The 20,595-nt window shown below is 44.1% G+C and overlaps 1 protein-coding gene across 1 annotated transcript in view; it reads left to right on the top strand.

Moving 5' to 3' along the window:
• Positions 1–7,053: 7,053 nt before the first annotated feature.
• Positions 7,054–20,595, top strand: part of CSNK1E (casein kinase 1 epsilon) — a 60,188-nt gene continuing 46,646 nt past the window's right edge. Inside the window, exon 1 of the mRNA XM_069736971.1 lies at positions 7,054–7,263. Within this exon, the coding sequence (XP_069593072.1) occupies positions 7,182–7,263 (82 nt within the window). The 5' untranslated portion in view covers positions 7,054–7,181. The remainder of the gene's footprint in view (positions 7,264–20,595) is intronic.

Here is a 20,595-nt window from a genome sequence, read left to right as displayed (position 1 = left end):
GCCGTAGGCTATATGCCTGTGCAAACAGTGCAATGTGCAATGTGCAAAAAATGAAGCCAAGATAAAGTGCTATGTGCTAAGGATAAAAAGTACAACAGCGAGGGGAATATATAGGAGTGCCTGTACCTTTATGGCGTCACCGGATCCAAACAATGCACACCACGACGCGCCTTTCGGATATAGAATCCTTCGTCAGGGGATTTCATTCGTCAGGGCTTCATTTTTTGCACATTGCACTGTTTGCACTCCATGGTGCCTGCAGTTTAGGTGCTTCCTATGTTGGCTGCGGGAAGTGGCAATCAAGGCTGGTTCTGTAGTGCTAATAGGACAAGCTCCCCCTGTAGGACTGTGTGTTTTCGGTAACTGCGGCCTGCTCGCGGCCTAGCTATTTTTTCTTTTACTGTGGACCTTCTGCTGCCTGAGTTCCAGCACCGTTAGCTGGTTCTTGGGAACACAATCTTGACTAGATACCCCTGGTTCCAGCACCGTCAGCTGGTTCCGGCTGGTTCCGGGCAGAGCCTTTGGCTTAGGTGCCTCCTTCTGGGTATCTGAGTTCCACCAACGTCAGGTGGTCCTTGGTAGTGCTTTGTGGCACGGGTACCTCCTGCTTAGTAACTGGGTTCCAGTACCGTCAGCTGGTCCTCGGTCGTGCCATTGGCTCTTCTACTTTCGGGTAGCCATCCGGGTTCCAGTACCGTCAGCTGGTTCTCGGCAGTGACTTTTGCTCTTTTACCTTCTGCTCCCCATCCTGGTTCCAGCACCGTCAGCTGGTTCCAGGCAGAGCCTTTGGCTTAGGTGCCTCCTTCTGGGTATCTGAGTTCCACCAACGTCAGGTTGTCCTTGGTAGTGCTTTGTAGCACGGGTACCTCCTGCTTAGTAACCGGGTTCCAGTACCGTCAGCTGGTCCTCGGTCGTGCCATTGGCTCTTGCTCCTTCGGGTAGCCATCCGGGTTCCAGTACCGTCACCTGGTTCTCAGCAGTTCCTCAGCCTTCTTGTACCTCCTGCTACAGCTCCAAGTTCAAGACCCTAAGCATGACGACCCTGAAGACTGAGAAGCAAAAGAACAAGAAGCTGCAGAACAAAAAGCAGAAGAACATTAAGCATAAGACTAAAAATCAGAGCAAAAGATATTATCTAAATTATAATCAGAAGAAGACTAAACAGTGTATGGGAGTGAGTCCGTTCCTCCTCGTGGTGCCCCTGGAAAAAACCTGCTGCTGCAGGCCAAACTGAACGCGGACAAATCCTGTTTTAAATCTTTTGTGACAGGCAGAACGGAAGGTGTAATCTTCAAACTTTGATAGATAACAACTACAGGAATGCCTGTCACACATAAGATTTTGATGAAGAAGAGGAATATGAAGGAGATGATGAAGTTGAATATAAAGAAGAAGAAGAGTTGAATGAGAAGAATATGAAGAATTTTTAAAAAAGAATAATAGGAAGAAGGTGAAGAAGAAGATGAATAAGGTGAAGAAGAAGTTGATGAAAAAGATGCTGCTGCTGAGGATGATGAAGAAGAAAGTGTGGTAGAAGTAAAGAAAAGGTGCAGAGCATGGAAGTAGAGAAACATAAATATCTGACAAAATCTAAAAAATCTAAACATAGTCAAAATCTTTGCAACTCCGAACGTCTTAAAAAATTTATAATTCCTGCTATTCCATTTGAATGGGCTAAACCTCTATGCCTTTAATGTCTCCTCCACCTCCTCCGATACATTCTACGTTATTCTTAGTTGTTTTCCTTCATGTGGAATTAACCTACAAGGAAAGAAAGGGTTTATTTTAATTCCAATACTTTTGTCCCATTGATTTGCTTTGGTATCGGGTATCGGTATTGGCGAGATCCGATATTGTTCCGATATCGGCCGATCCAATCCGATACCGATACTTACGAATATCGGAAGGTATCGCTTAACACTACTGGATAGGAAGTTAGGCAGAAGCAGACTGGGCTTCACCCAGGCAGCACCTGTCAGGCAGACAGGGGGAAAGGAGGAACATCTAAGAGCTGCAGACAGAGTGGTCCCTGACAGGGGTGGGATCCTGTCAGAGGCCTAGATAGAAGGCCACGGAGCTGCGCCTGCCCCACGTGCGGCAGCATCCTAAGAAAGGACTCGAAGAGAACTGTGTTGTAACGGGTGAGGAACGAAGTCATAGCAAAAGGAGAGTGTTACGTGTTACGGAACCACTCAGCACCCAGAATATGTTGTGCAGTTATATGTATGTATAATAGGTTCCATGTGAGATGCATGTCCCGAATGCATTAGCCCACAGGCTGTGCCCCTGGGCAGAGGGGACACGATATTGCCCTTTTGTCCGCCCCCCACCTTTGTAATTCCCACAGTAAATATCGGCAGGCTCTGGCCACCTGCAGCTATTGTAATGTATGTCTGGCCTGCCGCTTTTCTATTGGCCTGCCCTCTGTATCTGTGTGATATATTCTGTGTCCTGTGAGTAAAGTGTTGTCAGACTGGAAATACGTGGAGTAGCAGTGATCTTTTATATGCGACCATGTAACCAAGCAATTCCAGCCAGCGTCCTTCTTTCAGACTCCAGCCAAAGCAGAGTGGACCTCCTGAAACACGGGGTGGTACTGAAAGAGGTACCCCAGCTTGGTAGACCCCGTTACAGAGAGAAAACCAGAAGGAGTTCTGCCCTGTAAAAGGCTGCCTCCTTTCTGAGGCGCAGAAGCCGGTAGCCGAAACACCGAGGGAGTCATCGTCTCCAAGCCTGGCTCCAGAGACCGGCAGGACAGCTAGTTCCATATTAGTTGCCTGACCTTATACCCAGGAGGCACGGTGGCAACTTGTGGGGGCTGTGGCATGATAGGGTCCCTGTAAAAAGCCTCAGGCCATCAGTCATACGGCTTGTTCCTATCCATCTGGGGCACAGAGAGAAAGACTTAACATCTAGAACACCAACAACAGTTGTGAGGACCTAACTGAGAAGCTCAGCAGGGAGGGACTACAACACTCAGGCGCTAGAGGAAGGCTACTGATTTCCACCTGGATAAGGGGACTCTGGATTTGCCTTCAGACCGGCCGGACTCTGCCAGCCCTGTGATACGGGGCTCTGGACTGTGGACGCTGAAGCCTTCAGTAAAGGTAAAGAGACTGCACCCTTGTGTCCTCGTTCTTCACTGCGCCTCACACCATCCACCATCTACACTCTGGGAAGCCCTGGGGACACACTTCACCTGTGGGAAGGTACACCAACTAGCTGCCATCACATCACCCCAGCGGACCCCTAAGCAGCGTCGATCACCCTGACCGAATACCAGAGGTGGCGTCATGAACATTATCCCTTTAAAGACCTTTCCCCCCCTTTTCTTAATGGACGACCCTAGGGCCACGGACCGGGTCAGCCAACGTGATATTCCCCTTTTAGAACTGAAGGGCTCGGCTGTTGCGAATTCTGCTTTTGGGCTCCCTCCGGTGGTTGTAGGTGGTAATGCAGTTGTCCCTGGGCTGCAGTCTTGGACAGGTGTATCTACTGATTGCAATTCTGACTGGGGTATTTAGGTTTGCAGGACTCATTGGTCCTTTCCAGTTGTCAATGTTTCTTGGGAAGTGTTGGATCTTTGGCTTCTCCTGCTTAGCTGCCAATTCAGCAAAGATAAGTGTCTGTTTCTTTTTCTGTGGCACACAAGCTGTGTGCTTATATTCTGTGCTATTCATTTGTTTTCTCTTGTCCAGCTTAGACTGTGTCAGTGTTTTCTCAGTCTTGTTGGATTCTCTGGAGTTGCAGATATACGCTCCACATCTTTAGTTAGATGGTGGAGTTTTTGTATTTTCTGCTGTGGATATTTTTGGAAGGATTTTAATACTGACCGCTTAGTATCCTGTCCTATCCTTTCCTATTTTAGCTAGAGTGGCCTCTTTTGCTAAATCCTGTTTCCTGCCTGCGTGTGTCTTTTCCTCTACTACTCACAGTCAATATTTGTGGGGGGCTGCCTATCCTTTGGGATTCTGCTCTGAGGCAAGGTAGAATTCCTATTTCCATCTATAGGGGTATTTAGTCCTCCGGCTGTGTCGAGGTGTCTATGATTTGTTAGGCACACCCCACGGCTACTTCTAGTTACGGTGTTAAGATCAAGATTTGCGGTCAGTATAGTTACCACCTACTCCAGTGAAAGTTTTCATGCTGCTCCAAGGTCACCTGATCATAACACCGGCTCCGAGAACCCCTAGCCCTTGGGGGCGCTCCATATATATATATATTCATACACATGCATGTGCACACATGCATAGTACTACACATGCATATATATATACATACATAATAGTATACATGCACATATACATACATGTTCACACATACATATACACATACTATACATATACAGTTAGGTCCATATATATTTGGACAGAGACAACATTTTTCAAATTTTGGTTATAGACATTACCACAATGAATTTTAAACAAAACAATTCAGATGCAGTTAAAATTGGATGAAGGGTTTAGGAGTTTCAGCTCCTTAACATGTGCCACCCTGTTTTTAAAGGGACCAAAAGTAATTGGACAATTGACTCCAAGGCTATTTCATGGACAGGTGTGGGCAATAAAACAGGGTGGCACATGTTAAGGAGCTGAAACTCCTAAACCCTTCATCCAATTTTAATGTGGATACCCTCAAATGAAAGCTGAAAGTCTGAACTTCAACTGCACCAGAATTGTTTTGTTTAAAATTCATTGTGGTAATGTCTATAACCAAAATTAGAAAAATGTTGTCTCTGTCCAAATATATATGGACCTAACTGTATATACACATATGCATGTACACAAATATATAATACTATACATGCACATATAAATTCATACACATGCATGTGCACACATACATAATACTATACATGCACACACATATATATATATATATATATATATATATATATATATATATACACACACACACAGACATGCATGTACACACATACCGTATATACTCGAGTATAAGCCGAGATTTTCAGCCCACTTTTTTTGGGCTGAAAGTAACCCTCTCGGCTTATACTCGAGTCATACCCAGGGGTCGACAGGGGAGGGGGAGTGGAGCTGTGTAATAATACTCACCTGCTCCTGGCACGGTCCCTGCATGTCTTTTCCCCGGCGTCGGCAGCTTCTTCCTGTAGTGAGCGGTCACATGGTACCACTCATTACACTAATGATTATGGACTCCCATAGGGTTGGAGATGCATATTCATTACTGTAATGAGCGGTACCATGTGACTGCTCACTACAGGAAGAAGCTGCCGGCGCCGGGGAACAGACGTGCAGCGATGGCGCCAGGAGCAGGTGAGTATAACTCAGTGTGCTATATTCACCTGCTTCCCGTTCCACCGTCGGCGCCGCTGCGTCTTCCGGGTCCTCTGCAGTGACGCTCGGGTCAGAGGGCACGATGACGCGATCTGTGCGCGCCGCCCTCTGTCTGAACATTGGTGCAGAGGATGGGAAGACACAGCGGCGGTCGGCGGTGGAACGCGGAGCAGGTGCCGGGGGCCTGAGAGGTGAGTATGTGATTTTTTTAATCGCAGCAGCAGCATATGGGGCAAATATCTGTATGGAGCATCTTATGGGGCCATGTGCAGCATTACATGGGGCAAATAACTGTATGGGGCCATGTGCAGCATTATATGGGGCAATTATCTGTATGGAGCATCTTATGGGACTATGTGCAGCATTATATGGGACAAATATCTGTATGGGGCCATGTGCAGCATTATATGGGACAAATATCTGTAAGGAGCATCTTATGGGGCCATATGCAGCATTATATGGGGCAACTATCAGTATGAAGCATCTTATGGCGCCATGTGCAGCATTATATGGGGCAAATATCAGTATGGAGCATCCTATGGGGCCATGTGCAGCATTATATGGGGCAAATTTCTCTATGGAGCATCTTATGGGGCCATAATCCACATTTGTGCAGCATTGTATGGGGCATATTTTAATATGGAGCATCTTATGGAGCCCATCATAAACTGTATGGAGCATTATATGGGGGAGTATTTTGTATGGAGCATTATATGGGGCTACTGATTTAATATGGATATTCAAAAACACTTAACCTACTGATGTCTCAATTAATTTTACTTTTATTGGTATCTATTTTTATTTTTGAAATTTACCAGTAGTTGCTGCATTTCCCACCCTAGGCTTATACTCGAGTCATTAAGTTTTCCCATTTTTTTTGTGGCAAAATTAGGGGGGTCGGCTTATACTTGAGTATATACGGTAAGTAATACTAAACATACACACAAACATATTCATACACATACATGTTCACACATACATAATACTATAAATACACACATATATATATATATATATATTCATACACACACATACATAATACTATACATAGATATAATAGTATACATACACACATATATATTCATACACATGCACACACATAGTACTACACATACACACACATATATTCATACACATGCACACACATAATACTACACATACATACACACATATATATTCATACACATGCACACACACAATACTATACACACACACACATATATATATATTCATACACATGCACACACATACATGATACTATACATACACACACATATATATATTCATGCACATGCACATACATAATACTATACATACACACACACATATATTTGTGCACACACATACATAATACTATACATAGACATATATAATAGCATAAATACACACATATATATTAATACACATGCACACACATACATAATACTACACATACACACACATATATATATTCATGCACACACACATACATAATACTATACTTAGACATATATAATAGTATAAATACACACATATATATTAATACACATGCACACACATACATAATACTACACATACACACACATATATATTCATGCACACACATACATAATACTACACATACACACACACACACATATATATTCATACACATGCACACACATACATAATACTATACATACACACATATATATATTCATACACATGCACACATACATAATACTATCCATTCCTTGCCCGGCCGGCTTCTATGAGCCCTGCATACACTGAGGCTCCTGCTCCAGGATGAGTCAGTATGAGATGGACTAACATCTATTAAACAAAAGGGGTGTTGTCCCTTTAAGTTTCTCCGGATGACATCAGCGCTGGGTTTGGCAATCGGATTCAATGAGAGCGGCCGAGAGCAGAGACAGCAGCCACAGACGGAAGGGGAAGGAAGGAGAGGCAGCAGGCAGACGCAGCACCGCAGGTGAGCGCAGCGCCCCACAATCCCTCGTCATCCTCCCCCCTCCAGCCCCTGTCTGACATGACACCCCGAGGAGCAGACGGAGGGGACCCCCAGCAGTACACACATAGCAATATTTTGGGGGTTGGTTGTGTTTTTAGGGCTGAAATGAAGGGGGAAACACAGTACCCCTAGAGCTTGTTTTCTGTGCGCTGCTGGGGGATGGGTGTAATACAGCACAGACACCACTGAATATTAGGGGCATTGGGGGTCTACTCGTATAAAGTCCTAGCTCTTATGCTGTGATGTTCATGCTTAGTTTATACCTCTATTAATTCCGGTTTGGCTGGTGGGGGGCCATCGATTATTTTAGCAGAGGTCCTGCTGTATGACATTGGGGTACCGCTGGGGGGGCTGCCACTGGGCCATGTATCTGTTCTCTGTACATTTAATGGATACATTTTATTTTTGGAGGATAATTGAATTTCCATTTGTGATGAATTACTGCTATTTCCAGTAGGTCCATAACCTATTACATAACATGGAGGGCATGTCATATAGTAAGGGGTGCTAGGATGACCCCCCCCCCCCCCCAATATCTCCACTGCAATATATCATTGACTATGTTCTGTATTCAAAGGGTGGGGTGAAGGCCTGGAAAAAAAAATGCAGAGCCCACCCCCTTTGTTCTCTGCTGGCCAGAAAATACAGATAATACATTGCTGATCTGAATTGTGGGCTGTTTATTCTGAGCGAGATCTGACAATTCCATGCAGGGACTTATTAGGAAGGCAGAACATTACATAATCCCCAGTGTTATTCACTCTGCTGCCTCCTGGTCCTGGGGGTTATTCACTCTGCTGCCTCCTGGTCCTGGGGCTGGCTCAGGCTGGAATCATTTCTGCTGTTAGGAATGGTCTCCACTTGTCATGCTCCAGTTATAGGGATACATATGTGCAGGCTGTGTATACATGGGCGCCTGGGTTACAATGTATCGTGCTCGGTATGGCGGAGAAGAACCTCTATGTTTCGCTCTTCTTGGATTCATTGAATTTTTGTACACGAGATGTTTCCAAAATCTCTATAGTGTCTGCGAATGAGGAAGTATTGTTGCTTGTAAACAGATACCGAGTCCTCCATACAATGCACAGAGCCCCGGATACTGACCTGGGGGATCCAACCAGCGTCGCCCACCCTACAATTATATTAGTGTGCTCTGTGGCTGGGGTGATGCTGTGCTCCCTGTTTGTTATTGTCTGTCTGAAAAAAAAAATATACATACATACATACATACATACATACATACATACATACATACATACATACATACATACATACGAACACACGTTTTTTAATTCCATGGAAGCCACGATACGTTATATCATTTTTGCCACTTCTGGTTGTATCCCGTAAATCGTGCCTCGTGTAGGATCTACATTCTTCGCAGTGATTTACCATCCAATAATTTTAAGATTACTTTAATTTCAGTTCTGTGTCGAATTCACATAGCAAAACGACACGTGCCGTTATATTAAAATTATGAGAAGTCACCGTCAGCATTTTGTTTATTGGCCAGTGTACACACCGTTGACAGGTGTGTGTAAATATTTATAGATTTATCTTTGTTACCCTTTTTATTTATATTATTGCAATCCTGGTTTTGGCATACAAGTTATGACCGCACCTATCGAGAAGGTATGTGCTCCTTTTGGACATTTTAGTACGTGGCTTGAGCAACCACCTCTGCCCCTCCATCCTAATATCGCAGTGTGAAAATCAATGTTCTGAGACCCCACTCACCACTGGAATACAGTCCATTTATCTTGTCAGATATTTGTGGTAGGGTTTTGGGTCAAGGACCCAATAAATTAGTGTTGAGCAAATGTGCTGGGATAAGGTGTTATCTGAGCATGCTCGTGTGCTAACGGAGAGTCTTTGGCGTGCTCGAGAAATATGTTTGAGTCCTTGCGGCTTCATCTCTCGCGGCTGTTAGACGCAACACATGTTGGGATTGTCTGTCTCTTAGGCAATCCCTGCATGTGTTGAGGATGATTTTTTGAGCACGCCGTTAGGACACGAGCATGCTCAGATAACACCTTATCCAAGCACGTTCGCTCATCACTACACAAGATGTATAAAGATGAATTAATTTAAACTGTCCGCTGTTGGACCTGTCTAGCTTTATTGGATCAAACCGATGGATACAACTATTCATGCTCCAGTGCGGAGTGTCGGCAGTGATATTCACTTTACTGCACCATAGTAGTCATTGCTACGTGATTTAGCCCTTTAAGGCTGGTTTCACATTTGCGTTTTTTTGGGTGCGTTTTTGCGGTAAAAAACGCAAAAAAACGCATGGTGAAAAAACGCATGCAAACGCTGCGTTTTTTTGACGCATGCATTTTTGCATGTGGTGTAAAAAACGCGGCGTTTTACCGCGTTTACATGCGTTTTTTCATGCGTTTGCGTTTTTTAAACGCATGCTGAGAAATGTGTGACAGCTGCCAATCATTAAAAAAAAGTAAAAAACCCACTATAAACAGAAATAAAGAGCCTTACACATACCCCCAAATCAAACAGACGCTAAATATGTATTGTATTGCGTCCAGATAATTAACATAGTTTGCACATGTTCTACGCTAGATATACAAAGAAAACCATATAGAGGAAATGCGTATTAAGAACAAATTCTTTATTTGAAATAAATATAAACAGAATATATACTGAAGACCATAGAAAAGCATAAAAAGTTAAAAAAGTCTGGTAGCCAACAAAGTGCTCGAAATATGAGCCAAGTAAATATATGCGGCACCCCTCCTGGACAAACAGCATTACTAGTACCTGATAGTCCACATAACAATGTGTTCGTACCCCTGGCACACATCCATATAGTAATTTTAAAGAGCAATCCTTAGAGTAACCTATCGGCCAAAATGGCACATCTAAATGCTCCTACTCAATAATGTCCATAATTATAAAGGTAGTATATGCCAGTATACTCACACGGAGATGATAGTTCTTGCTGATGTCCAGGAGATGGTGCCACAGCCCCTACGCGCGTTTCGGCGGCGTGCCTTCGTCAGGGGAAGTGGCATCATACTCCCAGAGTGCTCCATACGGAAGGAGACCCCTTGATTATATTGAGGTTTGTTTATGCATGTTCGGGATTTATATGAGAGGGGACCTATCACCTACCAGTATTTGGGTATGTGGAGACGGAAGATGTCCCTATCTCCACCTTTGAGAGACTTGTAGTCCATCTATGGAGTGCGATGATCGGGGCGCATGCGCCTTGGCGTCCCGGGGAGTGGCCGGTGGTGGTGCGCGTCATGTGTGGAGGACGGACTGGTGGGCGGGGTCTCCTTCCGTATGCGGCCGCGCGGTCGGGGACCCTGTGCTCACCATGTCGTCGGCCACTATGGGCGCGCCTACTGTTTCCGGCCGGCCCTGTGATCGCCGATGATGTGTGCGTCCCTCTTTGCAAAAACCACGGGAGGTATTATTACCATACGGGACTACAGATACCGATATGCAATGCGGCCGTGTCACATGTCCACGACTTCCTTTTGGTATAGGATCATGTGACACAAATAAACAACTTGGTGATTGGTCCATTGTGGTTTAAAAGGAGCACTCTGGGAGTATGATGCCACTTCCCCTGACGAAGGCACGCCGCCGAAACGCGCGTAGGGGCTGTGGCACCATCTCCTGGACATCAGCAAGAACTATCATCTCCGTGTGAGTATACTGGCATATACTACCTTTATAATTATGGACATTATTGAGTAGGAGCATTTAGATGTGCCATTTTGGCCGATAGGTTACTCTAAGGATTGCTCTTTAAAATTACTATATGGATGTGTGCCAGGGGTACGAACACATTGTTATGTGGACTATCAGGTACTAGTAATGCTGTTTGTCCAGGAGGGGTGCCGCATATATTTACTTGGCTCATATTTCGAGCACTTTGTTGGCTACCAGACTTTTTTAACTTTTTATGCTTTTCTATGGTCTTCAGTATATATTCTGTTTATATTTATTTCAAATAAAGAATTTGTTCTTAATACGCATTTCCTCTATATGGTTTTCTTTATAAACAGAAATAGTTAGGGGTAGGGTTAGGGGTAGGGATCATAACCCTAACCCTAAAGAGATCCTAACCCTAACCCTAACCCTAACCCTAAGGGATCCTAACCCTACCCCTAACCCTACCCCTAACCCTAACCCTACCCCTAACCCTACCCCTAACCCTAAGGGATCCTAACCCTACCCCTAACCATAAAGGGGTTAGGGGTAGGGGTAGGGTTAGGATCCCTTAGGGTTAGGGGTAGGGTTAGGGGTAGGGTTAGGATCCCTTAGGGTTAGGGGTAGGGTTGGGGTTAGGGGTAGGATCCCTTAGGGTTAGGGGTAGGGTTAGGGTTAGGGGTAGGGTTAGGATCCCTTTATCACCTTTACGTTGGGTGGTGGCATATTAGTGTGTTTTTAATAAAAAAACGCATGCGTTTTTTAACGCAAAAAACGCATGCACCAAAAAACGCATGCGTCCCCATTGACTCCAATGCATTTTTTTACACAAAAAAAACGCATGAGAACGCATGCGTTTTTTTTGGTCCAAAAAACGCTTCTAAAAATACTACAAGTAGCATTTTAGAAAAAAAACGCATGCAGTAAAAAAACGCATGCGTTGCAAAACGCGACCAAACGCATACACAAAAAAACGCATGCGTTTTCAATGTTGAATATAGGAAAAAAAAACGCAGCAGACAAAAACGCAAGTGTGAAACCAGCCTAAGTGGAAAGCATTGCCATTTGGATGTGTGCACATGTCATGGCCTGGGTGGCTAAGTATCAGTCCTGAGTATTTCATGCACAAATACAATGAAGCCTTTCACTGGAGATTCCTCTTCAATCAATAAGAAAACCTAAGCATAGACAAGTTTGTGAAGGTTTTGTTGTCTAATCATATTTCTGATCTCAAGGACCCTGGGTCATGTGACGTAAGATTCTTACGTTTTCCGGCCTGGTTGTCTCTGCTGTTTATTACACTCTTACCAGCATGTCCCTAATTTACCTCTGTGTCTGAAATCACTGCCCCTAATGAGCCGGATCGATCACGTAATAAAACAAGGAAGCTGCAGGGAAATCAAGTTCCCAGAACGTCATTTATGGCAGCCTGAGCTGCGCTGCCGCTCCGGCAGTACAACATGGCAGCGGGCGGCCTCTATGAGGCTCAATTCACACAAGCGTATATTCAGGCCCTGTGCACAATGGACGGCGCAAGGAGAAATGTTAGCCTGGACTCTATTTGAGGTCCTTGTGGGAAAAACGCACCATGCACTAGTCAGATTTACAGACCGGATTGTGGGGTGTAAATGGTGTGCAGCTCCCGCACCTGTCCGCTATATGGATGAGCACACGGAGCTGGGCAACAAGACGTGTCTGAACGAAGCCTTACAGATACTAAGGTACAAAACTCACTCAGAAAACAGGGTAGATAGAGGGAAAACAAGTAGGTGGGAAGGTGTACATATGTTTGGCTACACCAAGGGTGCACCGAGCGCCTGTGCTTGGTTTGAACAGTCCTTTTAAAGGAAACCCGTCATTAGGTTTTTATACTGCAAACTCTCATCTTTGTAAAGTCGCTATAATGTTAGAAATCTGTGTTTCCATTGTAGAGAAATCCATCTATATTCCTTATTTCCCGACCGTTGCCTGCCTCCTGTTAGTACTGGACTGACAAGTCACTTTTGTTCCATAGACCTATCTTCTCTTACCGAGATCTAGCACAAGCACAGTCATTTCTCAGAGTGGCGCATGCGCAATAAGGTGCTGATGATAAAGACTTCCTGTGCATGAACTGCCCCAGGGAATGACACCACTGAAAGAGAGACCTGTCAGTCGCTGAAAAGCGGAAGCCAGTGGTGAGGGAAAAGGCAGGAGATCTGTGAGTGCAGCGCCAGCCCCCACTGCACTTGTCGCTCATTTGCATAAATGCATAAGAAATTGGATGATGGATTTCTAAAAGAGAGAAAAGAGAGAGGGATATGGATTTAATTAATATTACAGCGTTTTTAACATAACTACAACACACACACGTACACACACACACGTACACACACACACGTACACACACACACGTACACACACACACACGTACACACACACACACACGTACACACACACACACGTACACACACACACACGTACACACACACACACGTACACACACACACACGTACACACACACACACGTACACACACACACACGTACACACACACACACGTACACACACACACACGTACACACACACACACGTACACACACACACACGTACACACACACACACGTACACACACACACGTACACACACACGTACACACACACACACACACGTACACACACACACACACGTACACACACACACACGTACACACACACACACGTACACACACACACACACACACACACACGTACACACACACACACGTACACACACACACACGTACACACACACGTACACACACACACACGTACACACACACACACGTACACACACACGTACACACACACACACGTACACACACACGTACGTACACACACACGTACACACACACACGTACACACACACACGTACACACACACACGTACACACACACACGTACACACACACACGTACACACACACACGTACACACACACACGTACACACACTACACGTACACACACGTACACACACGTACACGTACACACACGTACACGTACACACACGTACACGTACACACACGTACACGTACACACACGTACACGTACACACACGTACACGTACACACACGTACACACACACACACGTACACACACACACACGTACACACACACACACGTACACACACACACGTACACACACACACACGTACACACACACACACGTACACACACACACACGTACACACACACACACGTACACACGTCTGATCATTTTCATGGGTTTCAGTGGAAACTTCTGACTAAGGCCACGTTCAGTATTTGGTCAGTATTTTGTGTGTGAACATGGCCTAAGAGCTTAATTTCCCATTGCAGTTTCTAACAGTGTCATGTGTATTGTTTATCTGTTGTGGTTACATGATCTTTTTCCAAAGTCAATAGCTTTTCAAGAACATAATACCTACAGATAGTTAATTCTTAACCACTTGATGCGTTGCCGCATATAAACCACCCCCATCTTATACTCTAAAATAAAACCTGAGCTGGCTTGTCAGGTTGATGGAGAAGTGTCGGGTAGAAGACAGTAATAATTATTTTTTTTCCCCTCTTTTGGTATTGTCTGCAATGGGTTGCAACTTCTTAAAAATTGTCATTTGTGTGAAAGCGATAATCCAGGCTTAGAATGTCATTGTGACATGTTTACTTCAAATATTCAGAATATATATAGTTTTCTGCTGAGTCTTTCAATAAGTCGCTAATTTTGGGAGTATGGTTCTCTCATGGCCCCATACAAGTTAAATTCATCCAAAACCGCCAATGTTGGCGAGATTGGCTGCCCGTGTGTGTTTAGGAGCCTCCTGACGGCAGGATCGGGCATGCCGAGTTGGAATGTCCTATCAGTTGCACGGCACGGACTTGTGCATTTAGAAGAGTAGAGAATCGGGGGAACGAATATTTAGCTCATTTAATGTTATACACTAGTGTAAAAAAAAAAAGGTCGGCGATCAAAATGACCTTTTATATTAATGATTGGACCTTCATAAGATGCAATGATGGGCTCAAATTGGTACATTTAAAGGCACCATAGCATTGTTGGAAAGAGAAGGAGATCCAGCTCAACGAAATAGTGAAAAATCCATAGTTTATTTCACTTAAAATATAGTGAAAGGACAAAACATCAGCATACAAAAAAATATTATAAAACCAAGGTCAATGCGTTTCCGGTGACTAAGCACCCTTAATCATAGCATTGTTGCATATGTATGTCCAAACATTTGGCAAGGCTATGTGCACACGATGCGGATTTGCTGCGGATCTTACCTCGCAGAATTCCGCAATTTTTGTGCACATGAGTTTTTTTTCCGCGAAAAAAAAAAAAACGCATTGCGGTAAAAAAAAACGCAGTGTGTTCATTAATTTTGCAGATTTTTTGCGGCTTTCCCACTATATAATGCATTGGGAAATGTCCGGAAAAATCCACAAAAAAAGGCACCAAAAACGCGTTCAAAAAGCACATGCAGATTTCTTGCAGAAAATTTCCGTTTTTTTCTCTGGAAATTTCTGCAAGAAATCCTGAACGTGTGCACATAGCCTGAACGTTCTGCCAAGCATTCATGTGTTTCCACTGGGGGGAGAGGAGTAAGGATCTATTCTAGATTGAAATTCCTATTAAACGGGTTATCCCGGAATATTTTAATTTTTTTTTTGTTTTTACTATGAGCTACCGGTCTGTTCTGCCCTGTTCTGGTTCAGAGTCGTCCCACGCCGCCGCCGCCGCTTCACGCCTTCACAGCAGCTGTTCCTCTTCTGCTTTGCTCTATTGACGGGACGGGACGTCCCTGCCGATGTCATGCTGATTGACAACCGGCCAGGGAACTGGCTGTCTATCGGCATGACATCTGCAGTCTCGCGCCATCGGTAGAGAGGAAGAGAAGCAGCTGCTCTGTTGACGTGACGTCAGTAGAACCCACTGATTCTCCGACAGGGGCGTCTGTGGGGCTGTGACAGCTCTTGGCTGACAGTGGTCAGTGGTGGGAAGAACACACACCTCCCTGCTAGTTACTAGACCCAGAAGAAGAAAAATAGCCCTAGATAACCCCTTTAAATGTCATTAATGTATGGTGGGAATATGGGCTACTGCCTGTGACCATTTTTGTGTCTACATGTATGTTGTTTCAATTATAATACTACAATCTTTGGTGCTGCTGTTCACTCTTGTTCTTCTGGTTGATAGAACTTTTTATATAAGAGTCAGAAAATTGTTGTGCATTTCTTCTACAGCCTGTGGCACCGACAGTCCTATGCACCAAAAGGCAAGCATCGGTCTCTAAGCTCTTCTTTTTTATTAAAGCCATGCTCCCATGTAGCATAAATGTTGATTTTTTTTTTTTTTTTTTTCGCTGTATTTTTTTTTTTTTGCACTTAAAAAGCATTTAATTAAATGCAGCATCAAATCACCAAAAATGCATCACAAAATGGATAAAATAAAAAAATAGAAAAATAATCAGTCGACTGGTATTGCATATTTTGGTGCTGACGTTAGACAAACAGAACTCAGTTTCCGCACGTAGGAACGTATAAACTCTGCTCATATCTTCCTTCAGGGGTGAATCTGGCTCATGCTGGACGCTATCAGTAGCCAAATAGCTTTGTCAAATTTTGCGTACACCGTTATAAATTGATAATCTGCAACACCAAGCCTCCAACTCAGATGAGAACAAAGTCTAAATAAAATACCGTATGTGGAAATGATTAAAGCCTGGGCTACACTGCGCCTTTCTTTTTTGTAGTGCTAATAATTGACTTTGACTATTAGGCCGGCGTCACACTGGCGTATTGCATCCGATGCAATATGCTAATGACACTCGGCTCCTGCTCTGCTGTGTCATGCGTCTGTGCTCCGATTCTCTCGCACAGGGAGGAGGCGGAGAAATGAATTTCTCCATCTCCTCCATTGCTGGGGTCCGCTTATAACGCATAGCACTCGGATGATATTTGAGTGTTGTGCGCTGTGTCACTCGCATTCATAGGCTTATATGGGTGCGAGTGAGCCGAGAGTTTTCCTCGGTCCGAGACAATATGGTAACATTGGTCCGAGTGCAATGCGATTTTTTTTTTTTTTTTTTTTTTTTTCTTCTCTAATCGCGTTGCACTCGACCGTTTAAAACGCCAGTGTGACGCTGGCCTAAAGCAGCAGTCCACCCCATTGCATTCAACTCAATGTATTACTTTGGACTGCAGCGCTTCCTAAATGGTTAAAATCAATCAATAGCACTACAGAAAATCGTAGTGTAGCCCAGGTCTAATATCTTTCTAACTCCGGTGAACTGGGTTTTTCAAGCAGACTTCATTTCGGGCCGGTTTCACACGTCGGTGGCTCCGGTACGTGAGGTGACAGTTTCCTCACGTACCAGAGACACTGACTCACGTAGACACATTAAAATCAATGTGTCTCTGCACATGTCAGCGTGTTTTCACGGACCGTGTGTCCGTTTGGAAAACACGGAGACATGTCAGTGTTCGTGGGAGCACACGGACCCATTAAAGTCAATGGGTTCGTGTAAAACATGTACCGCACACGGATGTTGTCCGTGTGCCGTGCAAGAGACAGTGCTACTGTAAGCGCTGTCCCCCCGCGTGTGGTGCTGAAGCCCCATTCATCCCTTCTTCCCAGCAGCATTTGCTGGAAAGAAGGAATGAATCATTTTTTTTAATTTATTTTTGTTTTTAAAATAAAGTTGCCAGTAATCTGCCCCCTCCCACCCCCTGTGCGCCCCCCCGCTGGCATTAAAATACTTACCCAGCTCCCTCGGCGCTTACATCCTCTCAGCATCGCTGCTTGTCCTGTATGAGCGGTCACATGGTGCCGCACATTACAGTGATGAATATGCAGCTCCACCTCCCATAGGGGTGGAGCCGCATATTCATCACTGTAATGGACGGTACCACGTGACCGCTCATACAGGAGAAGCTGCGGCGCGGAGAGGAAGCAGCGAGGGAGCTAGGTGAGTATTTTATTAACAGCGGGCGGGCGCACAGGGGGTGGGAGGGGGTTGGGGACAGGGATCTTTATTTTAAACACCAAAAACAAAAAAACAAAAAAGATTTTTCATATCTTCTCTCCAGCGACGCTGCTGGGGAGAAGAAATGAATGGAGCTTTAGCACCCATAGCAGGGGACAGCGCTTACTTGTAGCGCTGTCTCCTGCACGGTCCGTGTGGTACCCAGCTGGCACACGGCTGCCGCACGTATGCCACACTGATGTGCAACGTGAGCACACGGACACGGATAATTCCGGTACCGATTTTTCCGGTACCGGAATTATCTGGATGTGTTAGACTGGCCTAAGGAAGCTTGTTTTGTTTTTTTGTGGTGTGCTCTGTTTTTTTTGTTTTTTGTTTTTTTTGTTTGTTCGTTTCCTGAGCAATTTTCTGTCCTCCAATGGTTTTTGGCCTCTGGCATCTTAATTGTTTTTTTTTTTCCCACAACGCCATTGAATAATGGAGAAACCACTAGCATTTTTTTTTCCAGGAAAAGCTATGGCAAAACACGCCAAAAAGACATCCGGGTGCCTTTTTACCTTTTCCTTTGACCCCTATTGTAATGCACAGAGCGTCTTAGCAGTGGAAAACTCCAGAGGAATGGACAGTCTTTTTTTTTTTTTTTTTTGTGAGTGTTTTATCCTATAGGTATTTTAGGTGGTTTCCTCTTCGGAATCTGCTTGAAAAAGTTATGGCGGACATGTACTTCGTGCGGTTTCAGTCTTTTGTTAAAAAACATAGCTGCATTTTTTATGCAGGTTTATTAAAACCAAAGTATATGGGTATGTGCACAGGTTGCAGATTTGCCAATGGAATTTTCTGTGCGGATTCTGCATCTCTTGGCAGAAAATGCAGGTGCAGGTTTGATGCGTTTTTCTTGCGGATTTAGGGTATGTGCACACGTTGTGGATTTTTGCTGCGAATCCGCAGCGGTTTTGTCGCTGCGGATTCGCAGCTGTTTTCTATGAGTTTTCTATGTAAACCTATGGAAAACAAAATCTGCAGTGCATATGCTGCTGAAAAAAAACGAACGGAAACGTTGCTTTTATTCCGCAGCATGTTCATTCTTTGTGCGGATTCCACAGCGGTTTACACCTGCTCCGTTATAGGAATCCGCACAAAAACCGCATAAAATCCGCAGGTAAAACGCAGTGCTTTTTCCCTGCGGATTTCTCAAAACAGGTGCGGAAAAATCCGCAGAGGTTCCATCTACGTGTGCACATACCCTAACTGCGGATTCTGTGCGAATTTCATGCATTTTTTTTTTTACCCCTGCGGATTTCTATAATGGAATGGGTGCAGAAACGCTGCAGATCTGTACAACAGAGTTGACATGGTCCTTTTTTTAATCTGCTGCGTTTTCCGTGCAGATTTTTCTGCACCATTAGCACAGCGTTTTTTTTTTCCATTGACTTACATTGTACTGTGATCACTTGCAGATCTGCAGCGTTTCTGCGTGGGAAAAAACGCTGCCGTTCTGCAGGAAATCTGCAACGTGTGCACATAGCCTATAAGTCGTTCCTTGTTATTACCCATTTCTTATAAATCTGCTTCTGCTCTAAAACACACATGAAAAGCTATATTTTTAAGAAGCAAAAGTGTATAAAATCAACCTTTAAAACTTGTGCTAGTGTAAAATGCTGGGCACAACCTGGATGCAAAAGGTATATGTTGTCTTCAATTTAAATCCTATTTTTAAGGGTAAGTTCACACCAGGCATTTTTTTGAGCAGCAAAACGTGATCTGTTGGCAGGAAAGAATTTGCAGAAAAAAGCAGGTTTTGCATGTTTTATGCATTTTGTTTCCTGTTTTTGGAATGCTAGATTTCTCTTGTGCATGCTGATAAAGTTTAGTGTTGGGGAAAAAAAGTCCTACCTATAGAATCAGGTTTTGGCCCAAAAAAACGAAGCAAAACCTTACACCTGCATGTTTTTTTTTTTTTTTCACCACCCATTCATATCAATGGGAGAAAAACATTGAAAAAAAACATGAAAGTGGCATGCTCCATTGTGCAAAAAAACCCATACAAAGCACAAAATATTGATGACACAAAAAACAAGGTGTAGGTGTGTGCGTGAGATTTCTGAAATCTCAAAGACATAGCTGGTACTGTAAAACACAGCTGAAAATTTGCATTAATAAAATACAATACGCCTAGTGTGAACTTAGCCTTAGGGATTTCTTGGATATCCTTGTTCAGGAGATTTCAGTATAACCACAAAGGAGGCAGATTTTAATTTCCAAGGTCACCAGCGCTGTGGTTCAGTTTTGGTGCATTGTACCAACAATCTTGGCATACGTTGCTCGCTGTAGTTCTGATTCACAGCCCCGAGTGTTCTTACAGATGATTGCGCCTACTTGGACAACTGGAAATGTGCTTTTTACTGCCATTTTATTTTTTTCCTGAAAGGGGCTAAAATCTATAATGTTTAAAAAATGTTTCGACTCCCCTTGGGAAACGTGGAGCGCATGTATCGGCATATGCTGCTTTTATTGCAGCAATTCTGTTTAGCTTACCATAGCTACTTTTATTTTTTGCTCTTTTCTCCACTCCCAAGATAATACTATTAGGTTCCAGTAAATGACAGCGGGCGCTGTGCTTTTTCCTGCCGGT

Source organism: Ranitomeya imitator, chromosome 8 (genome assembly GCF_032444005.1).
Source record: "Ranitomeya imitator isolate aRanImi1 chromosome 8, aRanImi1.pri, whole genome shotgun sequence".
Taxonomy (NCBI): domain Eukaryota; kingdom Metazoa; phylum Chordata; class Amphibia; order Anura; family Dendrobatidae; genus Ranitomeya; species Ranitomeya imitator.
Note: the sequence above shows the minus strand (reverse complement) of the source record. Positions and strands in the feature narration are given on the sequence as shown.